Consider the following 26,608-nt stretch of genomic DNA (forward strand, 5'->3'; position numbering starts at 1 on the left):
AAGGGTTTGGGGACATGGCTGGGGACCCTGAGGGCAGGATGCTGGGAGAGGGGGGGTTGTTACTATAATTATCATCATCATCATCATCATTAGAATTATTATTAAATAAATATTATTAAATAATTATCATATAATTCTTATATAATAATAATTCTTATTCTTATAATTCTTATATAATAATAATTCTTATATAATAAGAATTATTATTAAATAAACAAACAAACAATTAATAATAATAAAACCAGCGACTTATTATTATGTAATAATAATTATTCTGATGAAATCCTTTCTTCTATTTTTTTAGTATAGTTTTAATATAATATAGATCATAAAATAATATGATATATAAATAAAATATTAAAATATATATTTATATATATTTATATATATATAATATAATATAATATATTATTATACTATAAAAATTATTATATTAATATTATAGTATATTATTACTACTTATGATATATAATATAATTAATATTATTATATTCAATAATATAGACATTAATATTAGTTACTAGTCAATATTTAATCTTAATATAATTATTAATATAACATTAATATATTGATATAGTACAATATATTAATATAGTACTAATATCTTAATACGATATTAAAATATGAATATGGATATAATTAATATTACTATTAATACAATATTCGACAAATTAAATATAAATATAAATACAAATATAAACAATAATAATGATAATTATAATAATGATGATTATGATGACAATAATAACAATAACAACAACAACAACAACAACAACAACAACAACAACAAATAATAATAATAATAATAATAATAATAATAATAATAATAATAATAATAATAATAATAATAATAATAATAATAATATCTGCTGGGAAGGGCAGCTCCCTTCTGTGGGACAGCAGCCACCTTGGCACAGCCTCAGCACCAATCCCGACACCTGGGAGGAGAGGCCAAGCCACTCTGATATTTCAAATAATCATCTCAATAGTGGGAAAGCCGGTTTCTACCTGGGCTGTGTGACTGACCAAAATAAAATGGAAGTGTGTTCAGGGCCAGCCTGCCCCCCTTTGCTCTCGTGCCACTGCTGTCCCCTCACCCAAATGGCTCCAGTCCCTCCCTGGTGTGGCTTGTCCTCTCTAGCAAGGTATTCACAACAAGATATTCCCTTATACCTGTGCCTTTTAGCCATGATAAACACACCAAAATCTCCGTTTCCTTGGTGTTGATCTGCGCAGATTAGCAGTGATGCACCGGCAGAGACTCTTTTCAGGGCTGGAGGAACAAACAAAACTTCCTCTCATATTTCCTCCCTGAGGGCAGGATATCACTTAGAATGCATAAATATGGGTTTTTAAGCTGTTTTTCTTGAAGGCTGGGATCACTGGAGTTTGCAGAGGTTTTTGCAGAGGGAAAGCCCAGCTCCTTTGGGGTTCTCTTGGGCAGATGATATTTTCTGAAAAATCCTTTCCTTAGGGTTTTTTCTCCTGAGAAGCTCAGAGGCCTCAGGAACAAAATGTAAACAATGGTTATCTGCTGCTGAGGAATGCAACAGGTGCATCTGTGATTGGTCTCATGTGGTTGTTTCTAATTAATGGCCAATCACAGTCAGCTGGCTCGGACTCTCCATCACACAAACCTTTGTTATCATTCCTTCCTTTTCTATTCTTAGCCAGCCTTCTGATGAAATCCTTTCTTCTATTCTTTTAGTATAGTTTTAATATAATATGTGTGCTTGAGATAAAAGCAGTGTCTGCAGGTGTCACCTTGTGAGAGGTGGCAGCAGACAAACAGCCACCACCTGTAACACAGCCAACTCCAAGTGCCAGGAGATGGTGCTGCTGTGTCTGCTTCAAAAGAGTGCAGGAAACGTTAAAGTGTTAAAATTTTAAAAGTTGAATAGTAATAAAATGGTTAATAAGAAAATTTTAGGAGTGTAAAGATTTTAAAAGTTGAGCAGTAATGAAATGGTTATAAAAACAGCAATATAATAAAAATTAATAATAAAAATTTGGACAATTTGGATTAGGACAATATGAGACAATAAAGACAAAGAGTTACAGTCTGGGTACCTCTTTCTGGGCAAAATAAGCCTGAAAAAGGAGCCACATTAACAGAGGATAAAACCCTTAAAAGCAGCAGCCTGTGGCATATTCATACACCTCATCCATGATGCATAAATTCCATTCAAGCACAGGATTCTGTCTGGGCAGTGTCAGCTTCTTCCTCTGAATCCTGACTGAGTCTTCAGGGCTGAGCGAGGTGGGAAGAACTCGATAACAGAGCAATAAATTCTCTTTCTCTGAAAGATTTGGGTGTCCTGGGCTGCTCTCTCAGTGCGATGTGGGTATCACACACAGTATCTCACATAGCATAGTTTCTATTTTAACATTATGTTATAACCTAAAACTATATTTAACACACTACTTAAGAAAATTAACACACCATAACTTTCTAACACAACACATAGAATATTCATTTGAATATTTGCTAAAAGCCAATAATAAAATAACATATTTCACACTGTGCCAGGGCATCTCCACCCTCTCAGGGAAGGATTTCTTCCTAACATCCCACCTAACCATTTCCCCTGGTACCAAATCTCTCTCCAGCTCGCCTGGAGCCTGTTCAGGCATTTGCAGCATCTCTAAGGTCTCATCTCCCGGGAGACTTCTCCTCTCCAGGTGGACATCCTGAGCTCTCACAGGCTGCATCCAAAGCAGAGGAGCTCCATATCCACATAATTAATAACCAGGACAGGTTAACAAACTGTTTGTTGTCGTTTGTTTGTGGGGTGTTGCTTTTGTTGTTTTTTTTTTTTTTTAACAAAGAAATTTGAGGTTTTTTTTGTATTTTAACAAAAAATTCTTTGGTATTTTAACAAAAAATTTAAGGTTTTACCGCCTGTCTCCACGTAAGGGCGCTGCTCTCCCGCCGCCGCCTCGCTCTGAGGGGGCGTGGCTTGTAATTACGGGGGCGTGACCGTCATGCGATGCGGGCGTGGCCTCCCCGCGCTGTGGGCGGGGCCTGCGGGCGTGGCGTGGCCAGCGGGGCGTGGCCAGCGGGGCGGGGCCGGGCCGGGCGGGCCGGGACCCCGCGGGGAGCGGGAGGAGGAGGAGGAGGAGGAGCGGGGAAGAAGAAAAGGAGGGCGGACGGCACGACAGAGCTGGCGGCCGCAGCAGCGATGGTGAGCGGGGGCTGCGGGGCTGGTGCGGGCCGGGGAGTGGCGTCCCGGCGTCCTGGCGTGGCCTGTGTGAGGCAGCGAGGCCCGGGCCTCGTCCGGCGGGGCTGGGTGCGCGCTGAGGGGTCCCGGGCGCGCTTCAGGGGATGCCTGGCCCAGCGTTTGTGGTCAGGTCCTCACTTTGTCCGCCATCTGAGGCCCGTACCCTTTCCCTGAGCCTAAATATGTCCTTTTATCCGCACACTGCTTTTCCACAATTGCCTGGTTTCGGGGCAGAGAGGGTTAGGAGCGGTGTTTTCGCCTGTCTTGGTTAATTTCCCTTGGGTGGGGCACAGTGATGTTTTCCTCGTGATTTTGCTGAAGGTGCCGATCTGGCCGAGAGAAATCGTGTCTGCTGATTGATTGTTGTTTTTTTAGAGACGCTGGTTGCTAATTGGCTGTTATTTTTTTAGCTGGAAGCAAACTTCGGGATTGCTTGGACTATAGCCCACATTGGCGTGAATCTTGCAATTCCTCAGACCTGGAAGGGGCAATGGATTTCTTGGTTGTTTGGTTGGGGCTTCCCCCCCCCTCCCCCGTCAGCAAGGGGAATTGAAATCACAGCTGCTGAGTGATAAATGAAGCAGCATTATCTTTGTCCCGCATGGTTACGGCATTCCCAAGTGCCGTGGGACAGCACCCAGAGCCCAGCACAGCTTGTGCTGGGGCTGCTTTCAGCTGCCAAAATTTGGCACCGGGTAAATCCTGGGCTGCTTGTCCAGACTGGCCTGGGGCTGCTGGGGCCCTGCTGTGCCAAAGCTTTGCGGAGGAAATTGCTGCTTATTGCACCTGAAAGACCTGCTCGGGTCGGCTCTTGTATTCGCTGGATTGGGCAGTAGCTATTGCACGGGATTCCCGGCTGCTGGAAAGCTTAGCAAGTTGGCTTTGTGCTCGGGGAAGGAGGAGAAACACTGACACACAACATTTTCCCTGCACTGTGGCTTCACCCTGGCATCCTTCCTGTGACCTTAGCAAGAGGCTGGGTGAAGCACTGGAAATTTTATTACCTACACGGGTAAAATCTTTCTTTTTCCGTGTTCTGCTCGTGTCCAGCCTCTTTCTGTCTTACCTAGACAGGGTAAAATCTTTGTTTTTCTGTGTTCAGCTTATGTCCAGCCTGCTCAGAGTTTCCCACACTCTTCCTACCCCGAGAAGTTGTATCTGAATGAGCAGGGGAGGGTTTGCTGGGGTGCTGCCTCATTCACTTCCTGCAGCAGTGCTGGGTGCTGTGGAGATAACCCCAATCCCAGCGTTTATTGTGTGTGGCGTGGCAGCAATCGCAGCCTGGCTGTGGCTCAGAGTGGAGCACCCCACTTCCGAGTAAGGATCTTGGGGTTCTGCTCGTCTCTTTTTTCCAAATACGCGACTTTGGCGATAAAAAGTTGTCTCCATCTTCTCTACCAGCTGCAGGTGTCCTGGTCTATTTGCTGTGGTGATTGTGATACAGCTTTCTGTGTTAGGAAAATATGTATTTCCCAGGAATCTGCGTGTGGAAGTCCCTCAGGATCATTGTGTTCTGTCTCCTTTGCCTCTCCTTGCTCATCAGGATTTATCCCTGCCGTATCAGGAAGGACATGTGATGGATATTGCAGGGGTCAAAGGGCTCTGTGTGCGGCTGTTGATAAGATAATTTTTGAGGATTCTGCCCCATGGTTGGACCTGCCCAGGAGCAGGGCCCTTCCTGCAGAGTGGCAGCATTCAGATTGTGCTGATACTGGGGGCTTTGTGTGTCCCAGGCTTGCATAACCCTGCTGGGGAGCCGTGCCAGGGCTCCCTGCTGCTGCCTTTGTCCATGGATGCCTGCTCCCAGAACAATTGCCACGCTGGGCTCTGCTTCCACACTGCTCCTGCCAGGGCTCAGTGCTGGGGGTACCTCTCGGTGGCACTCAGGTGCTCGCTGATATTGCCAAGAAATGCCCATTTTATTCTCTGGGATCTGAGGTGTGCAGGAATGAAATGTGTCCAGATGAGCCCCACATGCAGGGAGCTGGGCACTTCTTTTGCCCTAATTATTGTGGGTGGCAGCAGAGGATCTTTTCTTGCACGTTCCTGGAGCTGGTGACCCACAGAGATCCATGGTGAGCTCACCATTGGGTGGATCCTGTCTCCTGTGGGGTCTGTGCTGCCCGGAGTGTTTGTAGAACCTTCTATACATTCGTTTGCCTAAGGGAGCAATGGGAATGTGACACCTTGTGTGTCTTTTGGGTTAAATGAAATTTGAATTTGATTTTTGGAGTCTTTTGGGCTCCTGTAAAATTGTACTTTTTTTCCTGAGCCACCAATCAGTTTTTCCCCGTTTTGTTTTGGTAGTTTTACATTCCATGTCTGCAATGGAAGCTAGAATGCTGCTGTACTTACTGTGACTTGCTGCCTTGTTTGTTTTTGTGCTGAAGCTATAATTAGCCATTGTGTGGCCACTCCCCTTGGGCTCTCAGGGCTGGTGGTACAGTATGTATACATTCATTTTGCAGATGCCATACGTGGCAAACCTCCCCCCAGCTGCTCTCATTCTAGAAAAAGAAAAAGTTTCAGTATGGCAGTGGTGGAAACAAATGCAATGCAGATGAAACTGGTGGAACTGAGGAGCTGTGGTAAGAGGAGTGTGGCCTGAATGTGTTTTTAATTTCACTTCAACCCATACACCCAAAAGTTCACGATTTTTGATTTCTGAGTGATCACGCATCCCGTGTCGCTCTGTCTGCCCGCATCCTCTGGTCCTGCTGGGCAGCACTCGGCCCAAACCTCGAGCTGCAATTAGGAGCTGACTAACAAACATTCCCTGCCTGCTGCTTATGCAAAGGAATTTGTCAGGCTGGGGCTGGCAGGGAGGGAGCAGGAGCAGAGTCATTGCCGGGGTGCGAACCAAAACACCGCAGGCACAGGCAGCACCCAGCGCTCTGAGGAGGCTGCGCTGCCATTGCTCAATCCCATGGCTGCCTCTCCAGCAGGAATGGGGCAGCACGGTGGCTCTGTGCCATTGCTCAATCCCATGGCTGCCTCTCCAGCAGGAGTGGGACAGCATGGTGGCTCTGTGCCATTGCTCAATCCCATTGCAGACTCTCCAGCAGGAATGGGGCAGCACAGTGGCTCTGTGCCATTGCTCAATCCCATTACAGACTCTCCAGCAGGAATGGGGCAGCACGGTGGCTCTGAGGCTGCGCTGCCATTGCTCAATCCCATTACAGACTCTCCAGCAGGAATGGGGCAGCTTGGTGGCTCTGAGGCTGTGCTGCCATTGCTCAATCCCATGGCTGCCTCTCCAGCAGGAATGGGGCAGCATGGTGGCTCTGTGCCATTGCTCAATGCCACGGCTGCCTCTCCAGCAGGAATGGGGCAGCACGGTGGCTCTGAGGCTGCGCTGCCATTGCTCAGTCCCATTGCAGACTCTCCAGCAGGAATGGGGCAGCACGGTGGCTCTGAGGCTGGGCTGCCATTGCTCAATCCCATGGCTGCCTCTCCAGCAGGAATGGGGCAGCACGGTGGCTCTGTGCCATTGCTCAATCCCATTACAGACTCTCCAGCAGGAGTGGGACAGCATGGTGGCTCTGTGCCATTGCTCAATCCCATTACAGACTCTCCAGCAGGAGTGGGACAGCACGGTGGCTCTGTGCCATTGCTCAATCCCATGGCTGCCTCTCCAGCAGGAATGGGGCAGCATGGTGGCTCTGTGCCATTGCTCAATCCCATGGCTGCCTCTCCAGCAGGATTTGGTGGCTCCCAGTCCAGGCTGGTTACTCCAGTCAGATTTGTGGCCAGCACACGTGCAGGCAATGAGGTGTCAGCGAAGGCAGGGCTAATTGGAGTCTTCCTTCCACTTAGGAGCTGAATAAATGAGGCTGCTGTGTGCTTGCTGGCGTGGTGTGGTTTGTTTTCAGTCAGGAAGCTTGTGTTGGGGCAGAGGCCTCGATTACAGTGGCAGCACCCATGTTCCGGTGTTCCGCCTGCTCCCGCCATCGGAGCTGACCCGCTCGGGCCCTTGGAGCGTTCTCCCTTGGCCTGGGTCACTGTGCGACAGCCACCTCCTGCCTCGCAGCTCTGGGGACATGAGGGAAGCTGGTGGCAGACACAGATGCTCGGGTTAGGCTGTGTGGGGAAGTGGTCACAGGGTCCCCAATTTGGGAATATGTGTGGATTCAGGTGAAAGCTGAGGGTGTGGTATAAACTGACAGAGAGCAGGTTTAGATTGGATATTAGGAGGAAATTCTTCCCTGAGAGGGTGGAGACACAGGGTGCCCAGAGAAGCTGTGGCTGCCCCTGGATCTCTGGAACTGTCCCAGGCCAGTTTGGGTGGGTCTTGGAGCCACCTGGGATACTGGAAGGAGTCCCTGCTCATGGCAGGGGTTTGGCACAAGATGAGCTTTCAGGTTTTTTTCTGGCCCAGTCCTTTCTGTGATTCTTTGATCTTGGCACTTCCTCCCTGGACAGTCAGCCTCATGGTATTGCATAATGTAAGCTTGCCTTTAAAAGCTGCTTTTATTCTGTGGCCCCATTTTAAACCCACTTTAAAGGTTCTTTTGGAGGGAGGAAGGTTCAGCTGGTAAAATCTTTCTTCCTGTTTTTCCCACAGGTAAGCTCAGACAGTATTTCAATTTCCACAGAAGGCCCTTGTAATGAAAGGCTGAGGTTTTCCAGTTTATTGCCATTCTGTTTCTCATTTTTGTTTTGTTTTCTTTTAAGCTTTTTTTGTGTCCTACAACTCGCAGCTGAGGAAATGCTGTTCTGGCAGAATTGCAAAATGTGCTCTCATTAGCTCTGGCATTCCTCCCCCCTCCCTTTTCCATCATCTGAGACAGAAGAGCATTACTGCAGTTAATTTGTGCTCTTTTGTAGTGGCATAAGTGCTGTCCCTGGAACCAGCTCAGCTAGCTAATGACTTTTAGAAATAAAGTACTAAGGATGTATTCCTAATCTGTGCAGCTAAAAATTCAATATGTAAACTGCTTAGGTAGCTGAGTGCATTAATATCAGTACAAATGAGCACTGCAAGTCCTAATGATAGCAATTAGTATTTTATCTGATACCTGGGTCTGTCTTGCTGCTCTAAGAATAAAATCAAATCCTCCAGTGGAGGATTTTTTTTTTTTTCTCCCTGCACTTTAGTGTGCTCATAAGTCAGGTTTTTAAACTGCTTTGAAATAATCCTGTGGCTTGGGAAGCTTTTATGTGGGGAAGGTTCTCTTTCAGAAATAAAAGCAGCTTATCCACTCTCTTCTAATGGGAAGGGAAACCTTTCTTTTTTGATGCCTTCACAAATAAGCAGTTTATTGTCTTCCATGAAATCCTGTCCTGTAGACAGGTTTGAAATGGGGTCGGCCTGTTGTCTGTAGCCCAGCTGGGGAAGCAGGAAGAGTTTATTTGCTCTGAGCAGCACCTCCAGGGATCCAGGGGCAGCCACAGGGAAGGAAGGATTCCTGGCATCCACCCCTCTGTCAGTGAGGAGCCACACACTCCTGTGCTGCCGTTCTGCTCCTCCAAAAAGTCACTTTTCTATAAGCTCCCTTCTAACCCAGCGCGTTCCTGGGTGTAATAAAGACATTCGAGTGCAACCTTCTCAATGCCCTCTGTGGGATTAAGTGAATTATTCAGGACGTAAAGGTCTCTCATGTTGTGCTGGATACTTTCAGGGAAAGGAGCATTTGAGAAAAACTGAGCCAGGGAGCTGAGAAATTGTAATTCACTGCTAACTCATCTTCCGTGCCAATTTTCACTGGATTTTAAATCCCAGTTTTTGTTATCCTCCTAAATGGATCAACCTCATCCTTCAAACTCATTTAAGTATGAAGCGAGTGGAAAGTGGGAAACACAGAGAACTTTATCTGGTCAAACTGTAACGCTTGTGGATTGATTTCAGATTGGGATTTTTTTTAAAGCAAGAAAAGGGAAGAATTCTTCAATGTCTTCTTATGAACATAGTGAAAATCTCTCATTTGTTCAAAATTTGGATTTACCATTGAGTTCCTGTATGTAATTTCTCAGGGGTTTCAGTGACAACAAAATGTGTGGACAGACAGCTGGGATCTTGTGTCCCGAGCTTTCCCCGAGGGTGAGGTCAATCTCTTGCCAGATTTATTTATTTTGGCTTGGCCATTGGCTGGAGTGACTTCTGTCAAGAAGGTCGTGTTCCACTTTGACTCGGGGCTTACAGTGTCCTCCATCTTCAGGGGAAAAAATAAAATAAAGAGGGCACGGCCCGCTTTATATTTGATGCTGCAGCATTTTCCTGCCATGAGCTGAGAACAGCTATTGAGGCACATCCCATTAGTGGCTCCATTTCCATTCTTTAAGTGCAGCTCCAGACCAGAACGATACCCTGGAATTTCATCCCAGGCAGGCAAAGAACCAAAGTCATTGCTGCTGGTTAAACGCTCATTTCCAGGGCCCTGCCAGCGAAGATTGTGCAAACTGGAACTTAAGTGGCACCTCCGGTTAGCTGGAAAAGGTGGCTTCTGTGGAATTCTGGGGTTAAATCGGCTTTGTGGTGAGTGGTTTGGAGGACGGGGCATTCATTAGCTGGGACACTGCCTAATTGCAGCGGTTTGTGTGGCTGCCTTGTTTTGGAGGCTGAAGCGGCTCTGATGTATTTTTAAATTGCCCTTTGCTGAGTGAATAGGTGCTAATTTGCCTTCTCAGAGCTCAGTGCTGCCTGCTTTTGCCCAATTCTGTCCCTGTCCCTTCAGCCTGTGCTGGGACATGGATGAAACCCTCCTCTGTTAAGGGTAAACGCTGTTAATTCTGTTTTAAAATTTATTTGTCTGTTTATTTTTACTTATTAATAATTAATTACTAATTTTATTTAAATTTATTTATTAATTAAAAATAGGTTTAGGTTGCTTAAATACTTTCAAACTCTGCCATGTTATATGCATTTTACTGCTTTTCCAATGTAGTGAGTGTTAATTAGTGTTGCTTTTTCGTAAGGAAACCTGCCTTCCTCCTTTGGTTATTGGAAAAAACCTTGGCTTTTTAAAAATACTGTTAGTAGCCTCTCCAGTTGTATTGGAATGACACATTACCCCCTAAATAAAAGTTAATGAAATGATGCTTCAGTTGTTGGCTTGACCCAGAAGTGAGACCTGAGAAGGGAACTTTTTAATTTAGTGCTTGTTGGAAAAACTGCTCTATTCCCCCCGAAATCCAACAGCACGGGAGCCAAGGATTAATTCCTTCCCAGGTTTAGTTACAAATCTTTTGAACATACTTTCCTTGTTGTTTAGAGGGTGAAGCTCTCAAATGCTGGAAATCTCCCCAGTTAAACTGGGCTGGTCAAAAGGGAAGAGGGATTTGGAACAGGGCTCAGTCCTTGCTCGTTCTTTTTATCTCTAGAAACCCTTTCCCAGAGGGTTGGATGGAGGACCCTGTTCAGGGGGAAATGTCCTTTCTCTCCCGTGCACATCCAGTTTTTGTGACCCTGTTGAAGAGCATCTGGTTTGGAGCTATTGATTAGGAGCCTGGGCTGTGTCCCGACAGTAATTCCTGCTGTGACGCTGTAATTGTGCTTGCATCACCGTTTTCTGGGGGTTATTTTGGCAGCAGCAGTGTTTTCCTCTCCCTTCCCCCTCGGTGTGTAACATGCTAATTACATCTTTAAATTAAGGACTTGCTGAGTGCTTCCATCTTCATTGAAAATCCAGCCCGAGGTACTTAATGGACCTGTTTTGGTGGTGCCTTCACTCACCGCCTGAGAATTCCTTGGAAAACAATTATCACAGTTCCTTCTCTTGGGCAGCGGTGGGATCTGGTGGTGGTTCTCGGGACTGTGCAGGGAGCCTTGCATTACTCATCTGCTCCTGGTGCTTCTCTCTCAGTGTCTGATGTCTCTGAAGGTGTGTGTGCTTTTATCTGTGACTCTTGAGTGGAAGGGAATACAAACTATCTCCTACCTCTGCTTTTTATGTCACAGGTCCTTCAGTGAGGTCCACAGCTCACAAATGGCCTTGGGCAGCTCATATACCAAAATCCTCTGATTCCTCACAGAGTGGGACACTCGCCTCTTCTTCATCGTCACCTCAAATCTCACATGGGCAGACTGCTTGACACTATACATCTGTTCTCTAAATTTGTACTGCAAACAGTGATCCAAAATACAACTTCCAAAAAATTGAAACCCTCACTGACAAAGTTTCAGTTTTCAGAAATAAACAGCCAGAAGCACACTTGCTTAAAATTATTTCTAGAAGGAACTAAGCAGTGTATCTAGGATCTATAGCACTGATTTAGAAAGGCCAGATCATCTACCGCTCCAAAAAATGGCTGGAATAATTTGATTTCTTTGAAAGGCAAACAGAAATATTTCCTTACTTGAAGAAAAAGGAGAAGATGCCCAGTTTAGTTGAAATGTATCTTTAGAACTCAAACGAATTTTTGTAGGAATTGAGGAAAGCATGGGATCTGCATACCAGAAAGCCTCTTTTTAATCAGCAGTTGGATTTTTGATGCCCTACTTGTTTACATTTGTGTTTTCCTTAACTGTGCACAGGATGCCATTACTCCCTACAAGGAAATCCTGCAGATGTATTGGGAGAAGGTGACAGGCTTTGTGAACGCTCGCTGTGAGGGGCTGGAGCCCTGGCAGCTCATTGGGCTGACTTTTTCTTCCACGCTTGCAAGTGTGTGGCTGCATGGCTTCCTCTGCCAGCCTGAGAGTAAGTATGGGACATTTCCTTACCTCTGAGGGAGGGGAGGTGGCCCTGGGCTGTTCCTGGGCAGTGGAAGGAAGGAGGGTGGAACAAGGCCAAACCTGGTAAAACAGACTGTGAAAAACCTGTATTTTATGATTGGCTTTTCACAAATATTCAAATGAATATTATATGTGTTGTGTTAGAAAGTTATGGTGTGTTAATTTTCTTAAGTAGTGTGTTAAATATAGTTTTAGGTTATAACATACTGTTAAAATAGAAACTATGCTATGCGAGATACTTTTTTTTAAAGAGAGGACTCGCACCAGACAGCAGCCACAGGACACCTGGATCTTTCAGAGAAAGAGAATTTATTGCTCCATTATCAGGAGAAATGAACTTCTTCCCACCTCGCTCAGCCCTGAAGACTCAGTCAGGATTCAGAGGAAGAAGCTGACACTGCCCAGACAGAATCCTGTGTTTGAATGGAATTTATGCACCATGGATGAGGTGTAGGAGTATGCAATAGGCTGTTGCTTTTAAGGGTTAATCCTCTGTTAACGTGGGGCCTTTTATGGACTTATTTTTGCCCAGAAAAGGTACCCAGACATCCGTAACTCTTTGTTTCTATTGTCTCATACTGTCCTAATCCAAATTGTCCAAATTATTATTACCCTAATTATATTACTATTTTTATAACCATTTTATTACTATTAAACTTTTAAAATTTAAAAACCCAAGTGATTGGCATTTTTTACAAGACTTTCTGCTGTCACCTAATATTTACCAAATTCTTCTGAATTAAGGTCAAGGCCTGCCTGGTAAATGAAGCTCCCCTGTTCTGTCAGAGGGTGCATGGAATGTGCTTCTGCGTCCTTCCCTTTCCCTTCCCTCCCTTTTTCCTTTGCCTAAACCACGTGCTTGTCACAGCACACTCTTCTTGCCCAAGCCCTGGGGGGATTTATGGAGAGCTGGGTTCCTTCGAGCTCAGTCACTGCTGCAGAGTGCCTGGATAACTCCTGCTTGTTTCCCTTCCTGCTGGGCGAGGAGCTGTGGCCTTGATTCCATGCTGGGGGCACATTTCATCCCCAAAATGTTCCAGATGTAGCTGCGTGTGACAGTGTGAAGAAATTAGTAATTTTTTTTAAAGATGTGTTTCCGGAGTATCTTCCTGTTTTGAGCGGTTTATGGTGGTGGCAGCTCTTCGGTGGAGCTGAGTTCTGCAGAACTGCAGTTTCCTCTGGTGGTGTGATGCCTTCAGAGGTGCATTTCAGTTCCCACAGGCCTTGGGGTTGCACTCTGGTGGCAGCTTGTTAAAAACAGTCAAGCTTTTAACCTGTCCTTCTGTGTCTGTTTCTGAAGCAGCCCTTTCTGAATGTCTGTAAAGAACAAATTGCTGTGAAACTTCTGTTCAGGACAGTTATCTTCCTAGCTAGTATTTGTACTGTTGCCCAATGTATTTTTTTTAAGTATGGACTGGCTCTTAGGAGATCTGATTAGATTGTCAGAATTTTTCAGGAGTTTGCAGTCTTTTCTTGCTATGAGAATTATTGATGGAACAGTGTGCACACTGAGATGTGCAACAGAAATTTAATTATCAGGGCACTAACAAGTATTTATTACAGAATGTGCCAGTTAGTATCCTTGGTAGCTTTCCAAATTGTATATATGAAGTGAAATGTATATGAAGTGTAGATAAAAGTTCAGTCTTCAAATGGTTGATTTTTAAGCTTTATTTGGTTATTTTTTGGTTTGTCCTGTAACTGCTGGTGTGCAGGCAGGACTGGGAAGGCATTTTTGGTGGCTGTAAAGCATCTGTGTCATCCTGATTTCATTCCTGCCTTTGGAACTGCCAGAGGAGTTTTCCATGCTTGTCATCAGTGGCTTCTCTCATTTGAATCTCTGTGGAATTTCTGCTCTTCCCTCTGTCCATCCCCTTTCCCTGAGTCACCTCCCAGTGCATCCAACAGGGCAAATCCATTCTCACACATGCCCCTGTTCCCTCTTGGGTCTGGGAGCCTGTTTCACACTGCTCGGTGCTTTTGTTTTTAAGTAACTATTCTGCTTTTTAGAGTCAGGAAATGTTAATAATTCCTTACCTTTAGCAATTCCCTCTTTTTCCTGTAAAATCCACATGTGGGTGTGAATTCCCATGTAAGTAAGAAACAAGTAACTGATTCCTGCAGTCCAGATGTTTCCATGGCATGGTCCATCCATGAAAACCTTGCCCTTGGATCCACTCATCTGTCTCACCCTGTGTTATTTCAGCTTGGATCAGGAATGCTGAGCCTGGATCGTAAGCTGCATCAGAAATTTCTATTTTGTTTTTTTGTTCCTTAAGTTCCTTTCTGCTTTTTGTCTTCCAGGTTTGACGTCCCGAACTAAAAAACAGTTCTTTAAACTGCTGAGGAAAATGCCGTTTGTTGGGGCTATAGTAAGTATTTGAACAAGTATTACAGGACTATTCCAGGTCTTTTTTCAGCTCTTTTGGAGAATATACAGTTCAGTGCATCTTTGTTGTCATGTCCCTGTGATCCTAATGAGCCAGGACACACATCTGGAATGTCTTCTGCTGCCTCTGGTTTAATGACAGATGTAATTTCTATCCCACCTTTTATGTCATAGCATCGCTCCCATAATAAGGGGGTTCCACCTCTTTTTAACTTTTGAGCTATTTATATTAACATAAACTCAATAATGAGTGAATTCGCCAGTAACATTTTAGATTTTAAGAAAATTATTTTAATTTTGGAAGAAGGTTCAGGATTGAACTGGAGTTATTCTTCTGAAGCAGTGTGGAGTGTGAGACAGCAATTGTCACACTGACAGCAATTCCACACTGTTGTGCAATGTGTTTTTATTTTACTCAAGCAGCTGGCTAGGATTTGTTCAAGGCTCAGGTAACTACTAGCAAAAGTTAGCAGAAGGATATCAGCACTTTGTGTGATCATTAAAATGTCCCAGGAGCTCTAGTGTTTGGGAGCTGCTCTTTGGTTTTTGTTTGTTTGTTTGGGCCTTTGCTTTGTTTTCGGGTTTTTTGGGGGGGTTTTCTGGAGTACTTTTGTGGTGGGTTTGGTTTTTTTTTTCCCAGGGTTTTTTTTTGAGTTTTTTTTTTTATTTTTTGATTTTTTTTGAGTTTTTTTTTTTTTTGAGTTTTTTTGAGGGTTTTTTTTTTTGAGGGTTTTTTGAGTTTTTTTTCTGAGGATTTTTTATTGAGGGTTTTTTTTGAGTTTTTTTTGAGTTGTTTTTGAGGTTTTTTTTGAGAGTTTTTTTTGGAGGGTCTTTTTTATGAGGTTTTTTGAGGGTTTTTTAGAGTTTTTTTTGAGTTTTTGAGAGTTGTTTTTGAGGTTTTTTTTTGAGGGTGTTTTTGAGGGTGTTTTTGAGGGTGTTTTTGAGGGTGTTTTTGAGGGTGTGTGTTTTTTTGATGGTGCTTTTTTTTGAGAGGCTTTTATTTTTTTGAGGCTTTTTTTTGAGGGTTTTTTGGGAGGGTTTTTTAAAATTTGTTGACATTTTTTTTTTTTAATAGGGTTTGGGGATTTTTAAATTGTGTTTGTTGTTTTCTTTCTTTTTTTTCCCCTCATAAAAAACCTGAAACCACAACTGTCAGCATGTTTTATCAGGCCGAGGACTGGGGCTGAAGAAATGCATAGCTGGGTTTATTTCACCTCGTAAACCACGGCATCACATTGATTGTACTTCCTGCTGCTTGCTGTGCTGTGTGTTTGCACCCTGATTCCAGGGGTCACATCTCTTCCAGGCAGCTTTATCCAAGGAGGAGCACAGAGGAATTGTATTTGTGGGTGAAGGGAGGAATGGTGAATCTGACTCCATGTTCTCAGAAGGCTGATTTATTATTTTATGATACTATGTTATAGTAAAGAATACTAAACTAAACTATACTAAAGAATACAGAAAGGATACAGACAGAAGGCTGAAAAGATAATAATGAAAACTTGTGACTCTTTCCAAAGTCTCATGCAGCTTGGCATCGATTGGCCAAAGAGACAAAAGAATTCACATGAAACCAGTGAAATAATCACCTGTTGGATAAACAATCTCCAAACACATCCCACATGTGAGCACAACACAAGAGAAGCAAATGAAATAAGAATTTGTGTTCCTTTTTCTCTGAGGCTTCTTTGCTTCCCAGGAAAAAATCCTGGGCTAAGAGATTTTTCAGAAAATATGACTGTGACACAGAGGATTTTTTCCTTTTGATGTGGGACAAAAGGAGTTCTCCAGTTTCTCCCACATCCCTCTGGAAGGGACTGAATCCCCTCCCTGGCCTGTTAAGTGCCCCAGCTTTCACCTCCTAACCTGAGTAGTCCTTGGTCAAGCAAATTCTCTGCTTGTTTCTTGCCTGCCTGTTAGAAAGGACGCTTTATGCAGTCCCTGTTGTGTCCAGGCTTCCCTCCCCAGGGCTGGCCCTGCTCCCCTGTGCCAGAGCACTCCTGCTGTCTCCTATCTGTGTCCTCTTCCTGCTCCCTGATAACTTATCAGGTGCTCACAAGGGGCCTTGACTTTGAGGCGTTCCAATGTCCAAAAGTCAATACCCCAACACCTGTGTTGCCTGGAAGAAGAATCCTTACTTTGGAATGTGTTGAGAGAAGAAGTCTGGGGTTTCCTGAGTGCAGGGTGTGGGTGGGAAGAAAGAAAATCTCTCTTTATTGATTCTTTATTGAGATTTCTTTATTATGTCTCCATTTTTGTGAGTTTCTAAGCTGTGTGTGTGGGGGGAGAGGAGGCAAAGTCCAAACCAATGCTCCTGAAGACTTCTACAAATTAAACACTGTGACTTGTGCTGGATAAAAAATGCAGGTTTTTTTTCTTGAGTTTTATTTTCTCAAGCACTAAGGAAAGGGGATGAGGCAGTTCCTGTCTGCTCCATCAGCACCACAGATACAGGCAGCAGCTCCTGTCCTGCACACACTCAACAGTTATTTAGAATTTGACCAGTGCCATAGTTTGATAGGCTTTTTTCTTTCTTTTTAGATTCAGAAGAAGATTGATGAGGCCTTGAATGATGTCACTTCCAGTTTATCCTTCCTGAAAGATGAAAGGGAATATATCCAAGCACTGCCGGAACAGGGCATGAGCCAGCCTGAAGTGCTGCAGAAGATGAAAGAGTACAGCTCAAAAGGTGAGTCTGTACTGCAGCAGGCACCACACATGACACTTCCTCTCCTAAACGAGTCCCCGGGACTCCTGCTCATGGTTTCAGCTTAAAGATTTTGTCCCCTTGCAAGTTCTTGTCTGTTTTTCTTCTGGTCGTGACTGAGATTTATGAGTTCTAATGCTTTACATTGAAATTCTGTTCCTTCCACAAAAATTCTAGCCTGATGGGGAGAGGAGAATTATGGAGGAGGTTTTCTTTTTGGATTGCATTTCTGAGCAGCTGCCTTGATGTTTGACTTTTAACAGAAATGTGAAGGCCCAGAAGATACTCAAAATCAAAAAAAGCAGTTTCCAAGCAGGATTGTTAGGGAATTTCCAAGACTGTGACCTCAGTTAAGAGAGACAATGGTTTGTGCCTTGCAGAAGCCTTTTAAGGCAGAGTGATGATGGTGTTCTCCTGGCTTGAGTCCACACAAGTGGTGTCTGGCACTTCATCTGAGCTGCCTCTCTCATGTAAACATGTTCCCCCTGATTTGTGTGCTTCTTACTCCCAATGAGCAAATCTGGGTGACTTCCTGTCCAGGGCAGAAGATACAACTGCCCTGCTCCTGTCCCAGATTTGACAAATGCCTTGAATTTTCTGCTGCAAATTCAGAGACACACAATTTCATGCTCCAGTATCCTGGAACAACTTCCTTCTTTTCTGCTGCTGTGTATTGCTAATATTGTTTCTGTCTGTGTTTTCTCTTAAATTTTTGTTTCCTTCCTTCACTGGGTTATTTTTTTTCCCCTAAAGTCCTCCCTCCCATTTTCACCCCCCCACCCCTTTGGAAGTTGCCTGAAAACTTAATTGAAATTTAATTGAGGTGCCAGCACTGTGGATTTGAGCAGTACAAACTTGGCTTTTCCATCTCTTCTCAGCTTACTGTGGTGGTGGATGCTCTTTGAAAGTGGCTTTAATTTAGTGTCCAGTTGGTTGAACAGCAGTTTGGGGAGGCTGCTGGGGATTAAGTGGATTATTTATTAATATAACTGCTTGCTCCAGCTACATGTTGGTTATGTGCTGACTCTTTAGTCATCATTTTCTCGCTGTTTGCTAACTTCACACAGTGCCAGGGGCTCAGCTGTACACACAGCCGTCCCTGGGCCACAAAACTCAGGGAAACCTCAAAAGCTGAGTCCTCCTCTGTGGACCTGAGGGGGTTTTCCATGTGCTTTTCCACCCTGGCTGGGCATGGCTGAGTTTGTGAGCAGTGTGCCCTTCCCTCCCTTGCAGGAGATGTGCGCTGGCAGGACGGGAAAGTCTCTGGGACTGTGTACAGTGGTGAAGAGAAACTGACCCACCTGCTGGTCAAGGTAAGGTGCAAGCAGGCCAACTTTGTGTTTTCAGGGTGACCAGAATCCCCTCAGAGCTGTTACAGCATCTCACAGTAAATAGGGAGGATCTAAAACTTAATTCTGGGAAGGGGAATTAGTGGCAGTTTGGGCAGTGTGACTCTGGCCAGGTAACTGTCCCTGGGAAGGGTAACTCTGCAAGTTATCTTACCTTGTAGAGATAACTGGGATCTAATCAGATGAGGTGTTGAGTGAGAAAATAATTAGCAATTACAGGTGAACTGGAGACTGGTACTGGAACAGCTTTCACTGTTTTGAGCTTTCGCTGTTTTGAGCAAAACTAAACTTTTCACTGTTTTGAGCAAAACTGAACTCCTCTTGGTTTGAGCAAAAGAGAAGTTTTGGGAAATGCTTTTTGAGCGGTAGAGCACTGAATCACAGCGTCCAAGTGCAGTGGAGCACTTGGACAGTGGAGCCCTGGCATGCTTCAGTGGTGTTTCTGTGAGGTCTGTTTGCCTGCTCAGGAACTCCCCTCTTTGAGAAGGCTGCAAAATAACCTGAACAGCCTAAAGGTTTGTTTTCAAGTACATCTCCTTCCAGAGTTGTTTTGCTAGAAAGGGAAGTCTGGCCGTTTTGTTCCTGGGAACAGTTTTTGTTGCAGGCTCTGTTGGGTGGCTCCTGTTGCTGTTTTCTTCCTCATGTTGACATTTTCTGTGCCACTTTTGGAGGAACAAAGCTCAGAGCAGCCTTTCTGGAGGGGTCTCGGCTTGGATCACTTTGTGGAAACATTCCCTTTGTTTGTGCTGATTATTCATGGTTTGTTTTGCTGTATTTCATTTAACATCCCTGCAGTTGCTTTTTGATCTGGACTGCAGGAGGTTGGGGCTGGCCTGTTCCAGCCTTGTACCCTCTGAGTCCACAGCTGTGGAATGAGCAAAAATACTGGTTTCACAGCCACTTTCCTTGTGCTGTGGGTGGGCATTTGTGCTTTACTGCCTGCTTCAGAACCCCCTCTTAACAGCAAATTTGAGAACAAGTTCTGCTAAGTCACCTTTTTTTTTCCTGATTCGTGTAAAGCAATTGCAGGATGTATCTTGTGTTATTTAAAAACAGCAAAATTATTAGATCTTACAAGATCTAGATATTGCTTACAAGAATAGATACTGCTGTACTGTAGAATCCACTGCAGAGGTCTGAATGCCTTAGAAAAACATTTATTTTTTTCTTTATTTTACTCCTCAGCTTCCCAGCTTTTGGCATTTACTTGCACGAGCAGTTAAGTCTTGTAATATTCTTGGGGTAAAATGCAGCTCATTTCCTTCTAGAGTGCACATGGGGAGTTCTTAAAGCCTCATCTGCAAGTCTGACTTTCTCTCTCTGTTTTCTGAAGGTGTATGAAGAGTTTGCCTGGAGTAATCCTCTCCATCCAGATATATTCCCTGGTCTGAGGAAGATGGAAGCAGAAGTAGTGAGGATTGCCTGCACGCTCTTCCACGGGGGCCCCAAATCGTGTGGTGCTGTAAGTGAAATGTCTTTGCCTCCTGAACATTTTGGGTATTTTTGACTTTAAGTGCAAATGCACCTTGTGCTCTCCGGGTGAGCTCATTCTGGTGTATTCCAGCCAGCTGTGTGGAGGTTGCTTAATTCCTCTTCTTGAGAGAGACAGTTTCACTCAGAGGAACAGTTTTCTGAACATGACCATTTACTTTAGCATTTTTTCCCCCACTCTGAAGTGCCACAGGCTTGGTGGCAGTTGGAAAGGAGAAGCCTGGCTGGGTGTCAGCGGGGAGCTGTGAGCAGACAGGTGTCACTCCGAGAGCTCCCCTCAGTTTCACTCTCCGAGCTGGAGATGTGTGAGCCTGCCAGATTGCTGAGCTCGAGGGCAAGGCCAGCTGGCTGCCTGGCTGCCCACCAACAGGCAGGCATGGCATGGATTGTCAGCTGGCCAGCTGGAAAGCTGCATTTCCATGTGGCCTTCCTGTGCTAACCAGTTGTACAGTCTTGATAAAATTCCCAGCAAGAGTCCCAATGTGTGTTCTTAAGCTGGTGGAGGGCAGTGTTGACACAAGAGCTTAGGAGCTGAGCTGGCCTTGAGTGGGCTCTCCCTGGCAGCTGGGGACCTGCTTGTGGTGAGCAGCTGAGTCCTGGAGTGGCTTTGTAGAAGGTGTAGCTGGGATCAGACTCCCAGGGGGACTGAAGATGAGCTCAGCTGTGTGGGAGTGCAAGATGTGATTGCGTTTGAGAGGAGGAGGAGGAGGAGGTGACACCCTCTGACCTGACTTGTCCTCTCAGGACTGTGCTCCTCATACCACCTTCAGCTTGGGAAAAATGCCAGTCACTTGTTTTAAAAACTTTTGAAGATGAATAGTAATAAAATGGTTATAAAAATAGTAATATTATTAGGGTAATCAAAATTTGGACAATTAGGATTTTGGACAATACAAGAAAATAAGAACAAAGCATTACAGACAGTCCAGGGCAAAATAAGCCCAAAAAAGGACTCAGCGTTAACAGAGGATTAACCCTTAAAAACAAGGGTTTTTAAAAAACCCTTACCCTGTTGCATATTCCTACACCTCATCTGTGATGCATAAATTCCATTCAAACACAGGATTCTGTCTGGGCAGTGCCAGCTTCTTCCTCTGAATCCTGACTGAGTGTCCTGGGCTGAGTGAGGCAGGAAGAACTCAATGATGGAGCAATAAATTCTCTTTCTCTGAGAGATTCAGGTGTCCTGTGGCTGCTACCTCATTCCTTTCTTAAAAAAATATCCCACATACATAGTTTCTACTTTAACAGTATGTTATAACCTAAAACTATATTTAACACACTAGTTAAGAAAATTAATACAGCATAACTTTCTAACACAATACATATAATATTCATTTGACTATTTGCAAAAAGCCAATCATAAAATACTATTTTTCACAAGCTTTAGAGAAGGAGCGTGCCTCTTTGCTTACAAAAACCATTTCACCTCACCTCAGCTGCCTCCTGGCTTGCAGAGCTGAGGTTATCCCTGAGTGGGGCAGGGGCTGGGATGAAGCTGTTGGGGCTGGTTTCTGTGAGCAGTGGGGACATCAGCTGGCACAGCAGGCAGAGAGCTCTGTGCCCCTGGTGGGTGCTTGGGGAGCTCAGCTTGCTGAAGCCTGCATGGGGAACCTTGGGGTGTTGTTATGTAAAACACAATGTGAAGGTGTCAGCCTTGGCCTTGGGTGCTCTCCCGCTGAAATGGACAAGTGGGATTGCCTAAGAGAGGGTCAGAACAGGTGAAAAACTGCATAGCCCTAGCGAGACCTGCATGAATGTACTCTGTGTGATCCTGCTTTTCCTTCTGTCCTCCTCTCCCTCCTGAGGATGGTGCCACACAGCAAAGGAAGGGCACAGCCTGCTGTGGGGTTCTGTCCTGGCTGCTGAAACACAGTCCCAGTGGCAGGGAGAAGGGGAGGGCTGGAAAGCTTAACAGCCAGAAGCAGAAGATGAATTGCACTCCTGTAATTACCATGTCTGAGTGAGTGTTTCCAGTGGACTTCTTGTCTTCCTCCCACTGCTCTTCCTGACTGTGAAGGATCCAGAGTTTTGTATTTGCAGGGTGCCCCATGGCAGGAAGGAATGATGAATCTGACTCCATGTTTCAGAAGGCTAATTCATTATTTTAAGATACTCTGTTATATTAAAGAGTACTATACTAAACTACACTAAAGAATACAGCAAGGATACAGACAGAATGCTAAAAGGTAATAATGAAAACTCGTGACTCTCTCCAGGGTCCCAGCACAGCTTGGCCCTGGTTGGCCAAAGAGTGAAAACAACTCACAGCAGAAACCAGTGAAGCAATCACCTGTGGGTCACATGCTCTTTAAGTAGTTGGGCTCAAAGACTTCTCTTACCTTCTTTTCTTCTCCCCAGAACTGAATTAACATTTCAGAAAATTTCTGGAGGCTTGGACAGTTACAAACTCAATTAAAAAGAGGATTTTTTTTCAAACTGATGTCTTGCTTTCTGTCTTGGAAAGGCCCTGCTGTAGCTGGTGGCTCAGTGCTACAGTTATACTTCTAGAACTGGTGAGACTGTAAAGCAGAGAGGTTTTAATGCTAAAGGTTCAGACATGCCTTTGCCTTAAATTGCTCTGGGGGATGCTTCAAGTGTGTAAGCAGTTTTAAAAGTAATCATTTTCAGCAGTGGACGGATGTTTCCTATTTCTCACTAATTACTACTATTGTTCTTACTTTAATTGTGTTATGCAAGAGCAAAGAGACAGGGATCAGTGAGTTGGGGTGCCTGGAAGATTCTAATCACATTCCTGCAGTGATTTGGAAGGACTAATTAGGCTCAGCACACAGAAGAGGAACAGGGGAGTTTGTTCTTGTCTGATGTGTTCATGTTCACAAGGTGCTTTGTTTTGCAGTGTTAGCTGTGTGGATTTCCCCTGTAATTTGGGGAGAAATTAGCACTTTTATGCTAGCTGCAGTATTTTTGTTTTAAAGTGGCTTTTTGAACTTTAAAAAGAAAGGGCAGCTTTGAAGTGTAGGGAAAAATTCTGTGTGCGTGTGAGACGTGAGTATTTGATGTGGATTTCTCTGGGAATTCTTCTTCCACTTATTCTACAGCTGAGGACAGGAGAGAGAAGGCAAAATCACCAGATGCAAGCATAAGTTTCCTGTAGAAACCCATTTTGTCTCTTCTCCCCAAATTCTGTGGCTTACAAACTTTGGCTGCACATTTGAAGTAGGGAGATGTGAGTAACATGTCTTGAGGGGGGCTTAAGCTGTGCAGATCTGTCAGATTTTATCTGTAGTGATGAGCAGGTCACCTTGAGAGACACAAGTTGTGGAATTTACAACCTGCAGGTTTCCAGGGGTTTTATGGGAGGCTGCCACAACATTATGACCATGCAGTGGATTGTGGTGGGATTTTTTTACTCTGTTACCCCAAAAATAAATAGTTGTTTGCTTTTTTTTTTTTTTTTAAATTCATGGGGTGGTTCAGCTTGGTGAAACTTCTGGTTAGCTTTGTCTCCAGGGTCTGAATGGACATGTTTTTAGGTGAAAATGGCAGCAAAACTTCAGAGACCGTGAACCAAAATGGTTCTTTAATGTCTGACAGTTTGACAGTCACATGGCCAAAGGAATATTGCACTAGGGGCCATATCTCCTATTGCTGTTGTAATGTTGAGGTTCCAGAGCACTGGGATTTGGAGGGAGGGAGCAATGGAAATGATACACTGAGTTTGGAAAGCAGGAGGGATATTTATTCCTTGCACTCTCTCCTCTCCCCTCCCATTCACAAAACAACAAATAAATCAAGAACACAAGATGTCTGTTTACCTTCCTTTTTCCCCCACACTTTGCCTGGCCTTTGAAGATAGTGCAGAGCTGCAGAGCTGCCTAAACAATGCTTGTTTCCAGCCCCTTTTCCCACGGCAGGGAAAAGCCTGTGTGTTCCATTGAGGGGAGAGAGGAATGTGTGTGTGTGTGTGTGAGCCCTGGGCGGGTGCTGAATCACCGCAGGCACTGGGGAACTGATCCTCTGACACTGATTCAGGCTCTGGCTGCAGCACAACGAGTTTGCTGTCAGTGGCTGAGCTGACAAAGCCTCCTGTAAAGGAGCAGCCTCCATGCACAGCTATCATCCATGTGGATTTTGGTGTTGGAGCTGTGCTGGGCTGAAGGTGCTGTTCCAGACTTGGGCACTTCTCTGTGCTGCAGACTCGCAGTGTGCTGACTTGGGCCAATTTAGGAAGCTGAGCTGGCTGAAATTCAGCTTTTTTGGGTGGATTTTCAGCTGTCTGAACATGCTTTCTATGTGGTCATCTGCCAGTCTGGGTGCCTGGGAGAGGATCCATCCTGCATGCTTTTCCTTACCCTGCATGTGACTGGCTGCTGACAAGTGCTGGCTCTGACCTGCCAAAAACTGTGTGTGGGTCAGCATTCCCACGATAGAGCCAGACTTTGGGGAAAGGCTTGTTACATACGAAGGCAAGACGTTGGTGTTCTGGTGTTGGAATTGAAATGGGAATAAGACTGTACAGAGGCTGCTTTTTAAAGAGCAGATTATCTAGGTGAGCACAGGGAATGCTGCCCAACAAGGAGCTGGTGTTCAGTAAAATGAATCCCAAGATCCCCACGTCCTTCCTAGCAAAGTTTTCACAATCATTATCCTAAGCAGTGTTGCAAGGATAGGTGCAAGTATGCAATAATCCCATTCCTCTTCTCCCACCCAGTAGGAAGGCAGTCTATCACCAGCTGGGTTTTTTTTTTTCCCCAAAGGTAATCACAACCTGACAGATCTTTATTCATAAAGGGCATTGAGAAGTGAGTGGCACAGCCCATAAAACCTTTAAAACATTGTTCCTGCTGCCATCCATTTGCTCCACAATTAATGCAGAGATGTCTTTACCCAGTGAGAAGCTCTGTAAGGTTTTATCTCTGACAGCTGTTGCTTTTAAACTTCCCCCGAAAAGCAGGAATTGTCTGTGGTGTGACAGTTGCTTCTACACTGCCTGTGGCAGCAGCTGCTGCTGGCTCGGACTGTGTTAGGAACAAATCTTGGCAGGCTGTGAACTTTGTTCCTTATCTCTATACTTCGTGTTTAGTCATTGTCACACAGTCACTTGGCGTTTTCAGGGTTTGCAGCCATGTCAGCAGGGAAAACCCAAATGTCATAAGGCACACAAATGTGACTGGCTCCTTGTTGTGTTTATTTTTGAGGGGGAAGAGGTTTAAAAGGGGAAGTTGCAGTTGGCTCAGCAGGTCTGAGGAGCAAAATTAGTCCCCCATAAGCAGTATAAGTAGGTTTTGATTCCTCATTTATGTGAAGCTCTGTATAACTGTCCCAGGTACTCAATATCCTCAGTTTTTGGCTCACCTAGTAAGTCAGCCTTCAGGCTGCCTAAAAAGCCAACCTCACATTTTCCCAGGTTAAAATTTTACTGGGGAAGGTTCTACCCAGTGTCCCCTGCATGCCAGAACTCACAGAAGCTGACCTACAAGAGACCTTCCACTTGAGGAATTCCTTCCTGTGAAGGTTTCAATTTGTGTATTTGCAGCAGCTCTTGAGTTGAAGTGTGCAACAGTAAACCTGTGTGCGCCTTCCTCTCCTCCACCTCCTGATGCAAACGCTGTGGTCAGGGTGGAGAGGGCTGGGACAGCAGCCTCAGTGGGTGGTGTGGGTACTGACTGGGCTGGCTGGGGAGGGGAATGCACAAATTCCTCCTGGTGTAAAGTTCCTCGTGTCCCTGAGGCCTTAGGAGCTCTGGTGTTGAGCAGACCTGGGCTGGTCTCAGCAGAGAGGAGAGGTGGGAGAGTTCCAAGTGCTGCAGCGTTCCAGGTTCTGGGAAGGTTTTGTAGCTGAGGAGTCGTGCCAGCCCTGAGCTGGCTGTGCCTCAGCGTGGCACTGCTCCAGACCTAATAAACCCTGCTGGACTGCAGCTGACTTAACACAGAGTCAACCTTGTTTCTGTGTACGTGGCACAATTAATCTGTAATGCAGATAAACATCCCCAGGTAATCAAGAGCTTAAGTACCAGCAGTTTGGTGAGGTGACTGTACAGTGTGTCCCCTCCTGTTGGGCTCTGGAATTCTATACTTTTTGTTTGTTTTCCCATTCCCCCATCCCATTTAAATAGAGGATTCAGCATTTAAATGTGCATTTTCAAGCTGAGTGTCAGAAAGCTGCCTCATGCTGTTCAGTGCCTTCTGCTGCCCTTTAAACCCTGAGTTGTCCTGTGCACTTTGAAGCAGAGTCAAGAAATGCTGTTCCTGCATCCCCGTTTTGCTTTTCCCTCATGCAACACCCATTGTTATTTTTCCTGTTTGCTTCTTTTCTGGTTACAGATGACATCTGGGGGCACTGAGAGCATCCTGATGGCCTGCAAGGCGTACAGAGACCTGGCTTATGAGAGAGGCATCAAGCAGCCAGAAATGTGAGTTGTGCCACCACAGCTTTTTCCTTTGGGGGAGCTGGTGGGATTTACTGTCCCCTTGAGCTGAGATGCTGCTGGACCTCAGTAATCCTTCATTTCATAGCTCATTGCCACCTCTTCCTTGTCCATCTCTGTGTGGAAGGAAGGAAGAGTTCAAAAGCATGGGAAGTTCTAAATCAAGCAGCCTGGGGGGCACAGATGTTGCAGGGGCAGCTGTATTTTGTATTTTGGCAATACCTGTCTGCTGCTCCAGACAGCTGCTTGGATCAGCTCTGCTCTTGAGCACAGATTGTCAGGCCCTTTGAAGTATTCAAGGGGTTTGATTTATTCACATCAAAGAAGGCTTAGCCTGAAAACTCTGAGGCTGGAGTTGGAGCTCAAATGAGGAACTGTGCTAATCA

The 26,608-nt window shown here is 44.9% G+C and overlaps 1 protein-coding gene across 1 annotated transcript in view; it reads left to right on the forward strand.

Moving 5' to 3' along the window:
* The first annotated feature begins 3,118 nt into the window (after positions 1 to 3,118).
* SGPL1 (sphingosine-1-phosphate lyase 1) overlaps positions 3,119 to 26,608 on the forward strand; it is a 31,065-nt gene continuing 7,575 nt past the window's right edge. The window contains exons 1-7 of the mRNA XM_058029209.1: positions 3,119 to 3,185; positions 11,695 to 11,860; positions 14,200 to 14,267; positions 16,826 to 16,973; positions 18,225 to 18,304; positions 19,674 to 19,802; positions 26,119 to 26,207. Coding sequence (XP_057885192.1) covers positions 3,183 to 3,185; positions 11,695 to 11,860; positions 14,200 to 14,267; positions 16,826 to 16,973; positions 18,225 to 18,304; positions 19,674 to 19,802; positions 26,119 to 26,207 — 683 coding nt within the window. The 5' untranslated portion in view covers positions 3,119 to 3,182. The remainder of the gene's footprint in view (positions 3,186 to 11,694; positions 11,861 to 14,199; positions 14,268 to 16,825; positions 16,974 to 18,224; positions 18,305 to 19,673; positions 19,803 to 26,118; positions 26,208 to 26,608) is intronic.

Source organism: Melospiza georgiana, chromosome 8, assembly GCF_028018845.1.
Source record: "Melospiza georgiana isolate bMelGeo1 chromosome 8, bMelGeo1.pri, whole genome shotgun sequence".
Classification (NCBI taxonomy): Eukaryota; Metazoa; Chordata; class Aves; order Passeriformes; family Passerellidae; genus Melospiza; species Melospiza georgiana.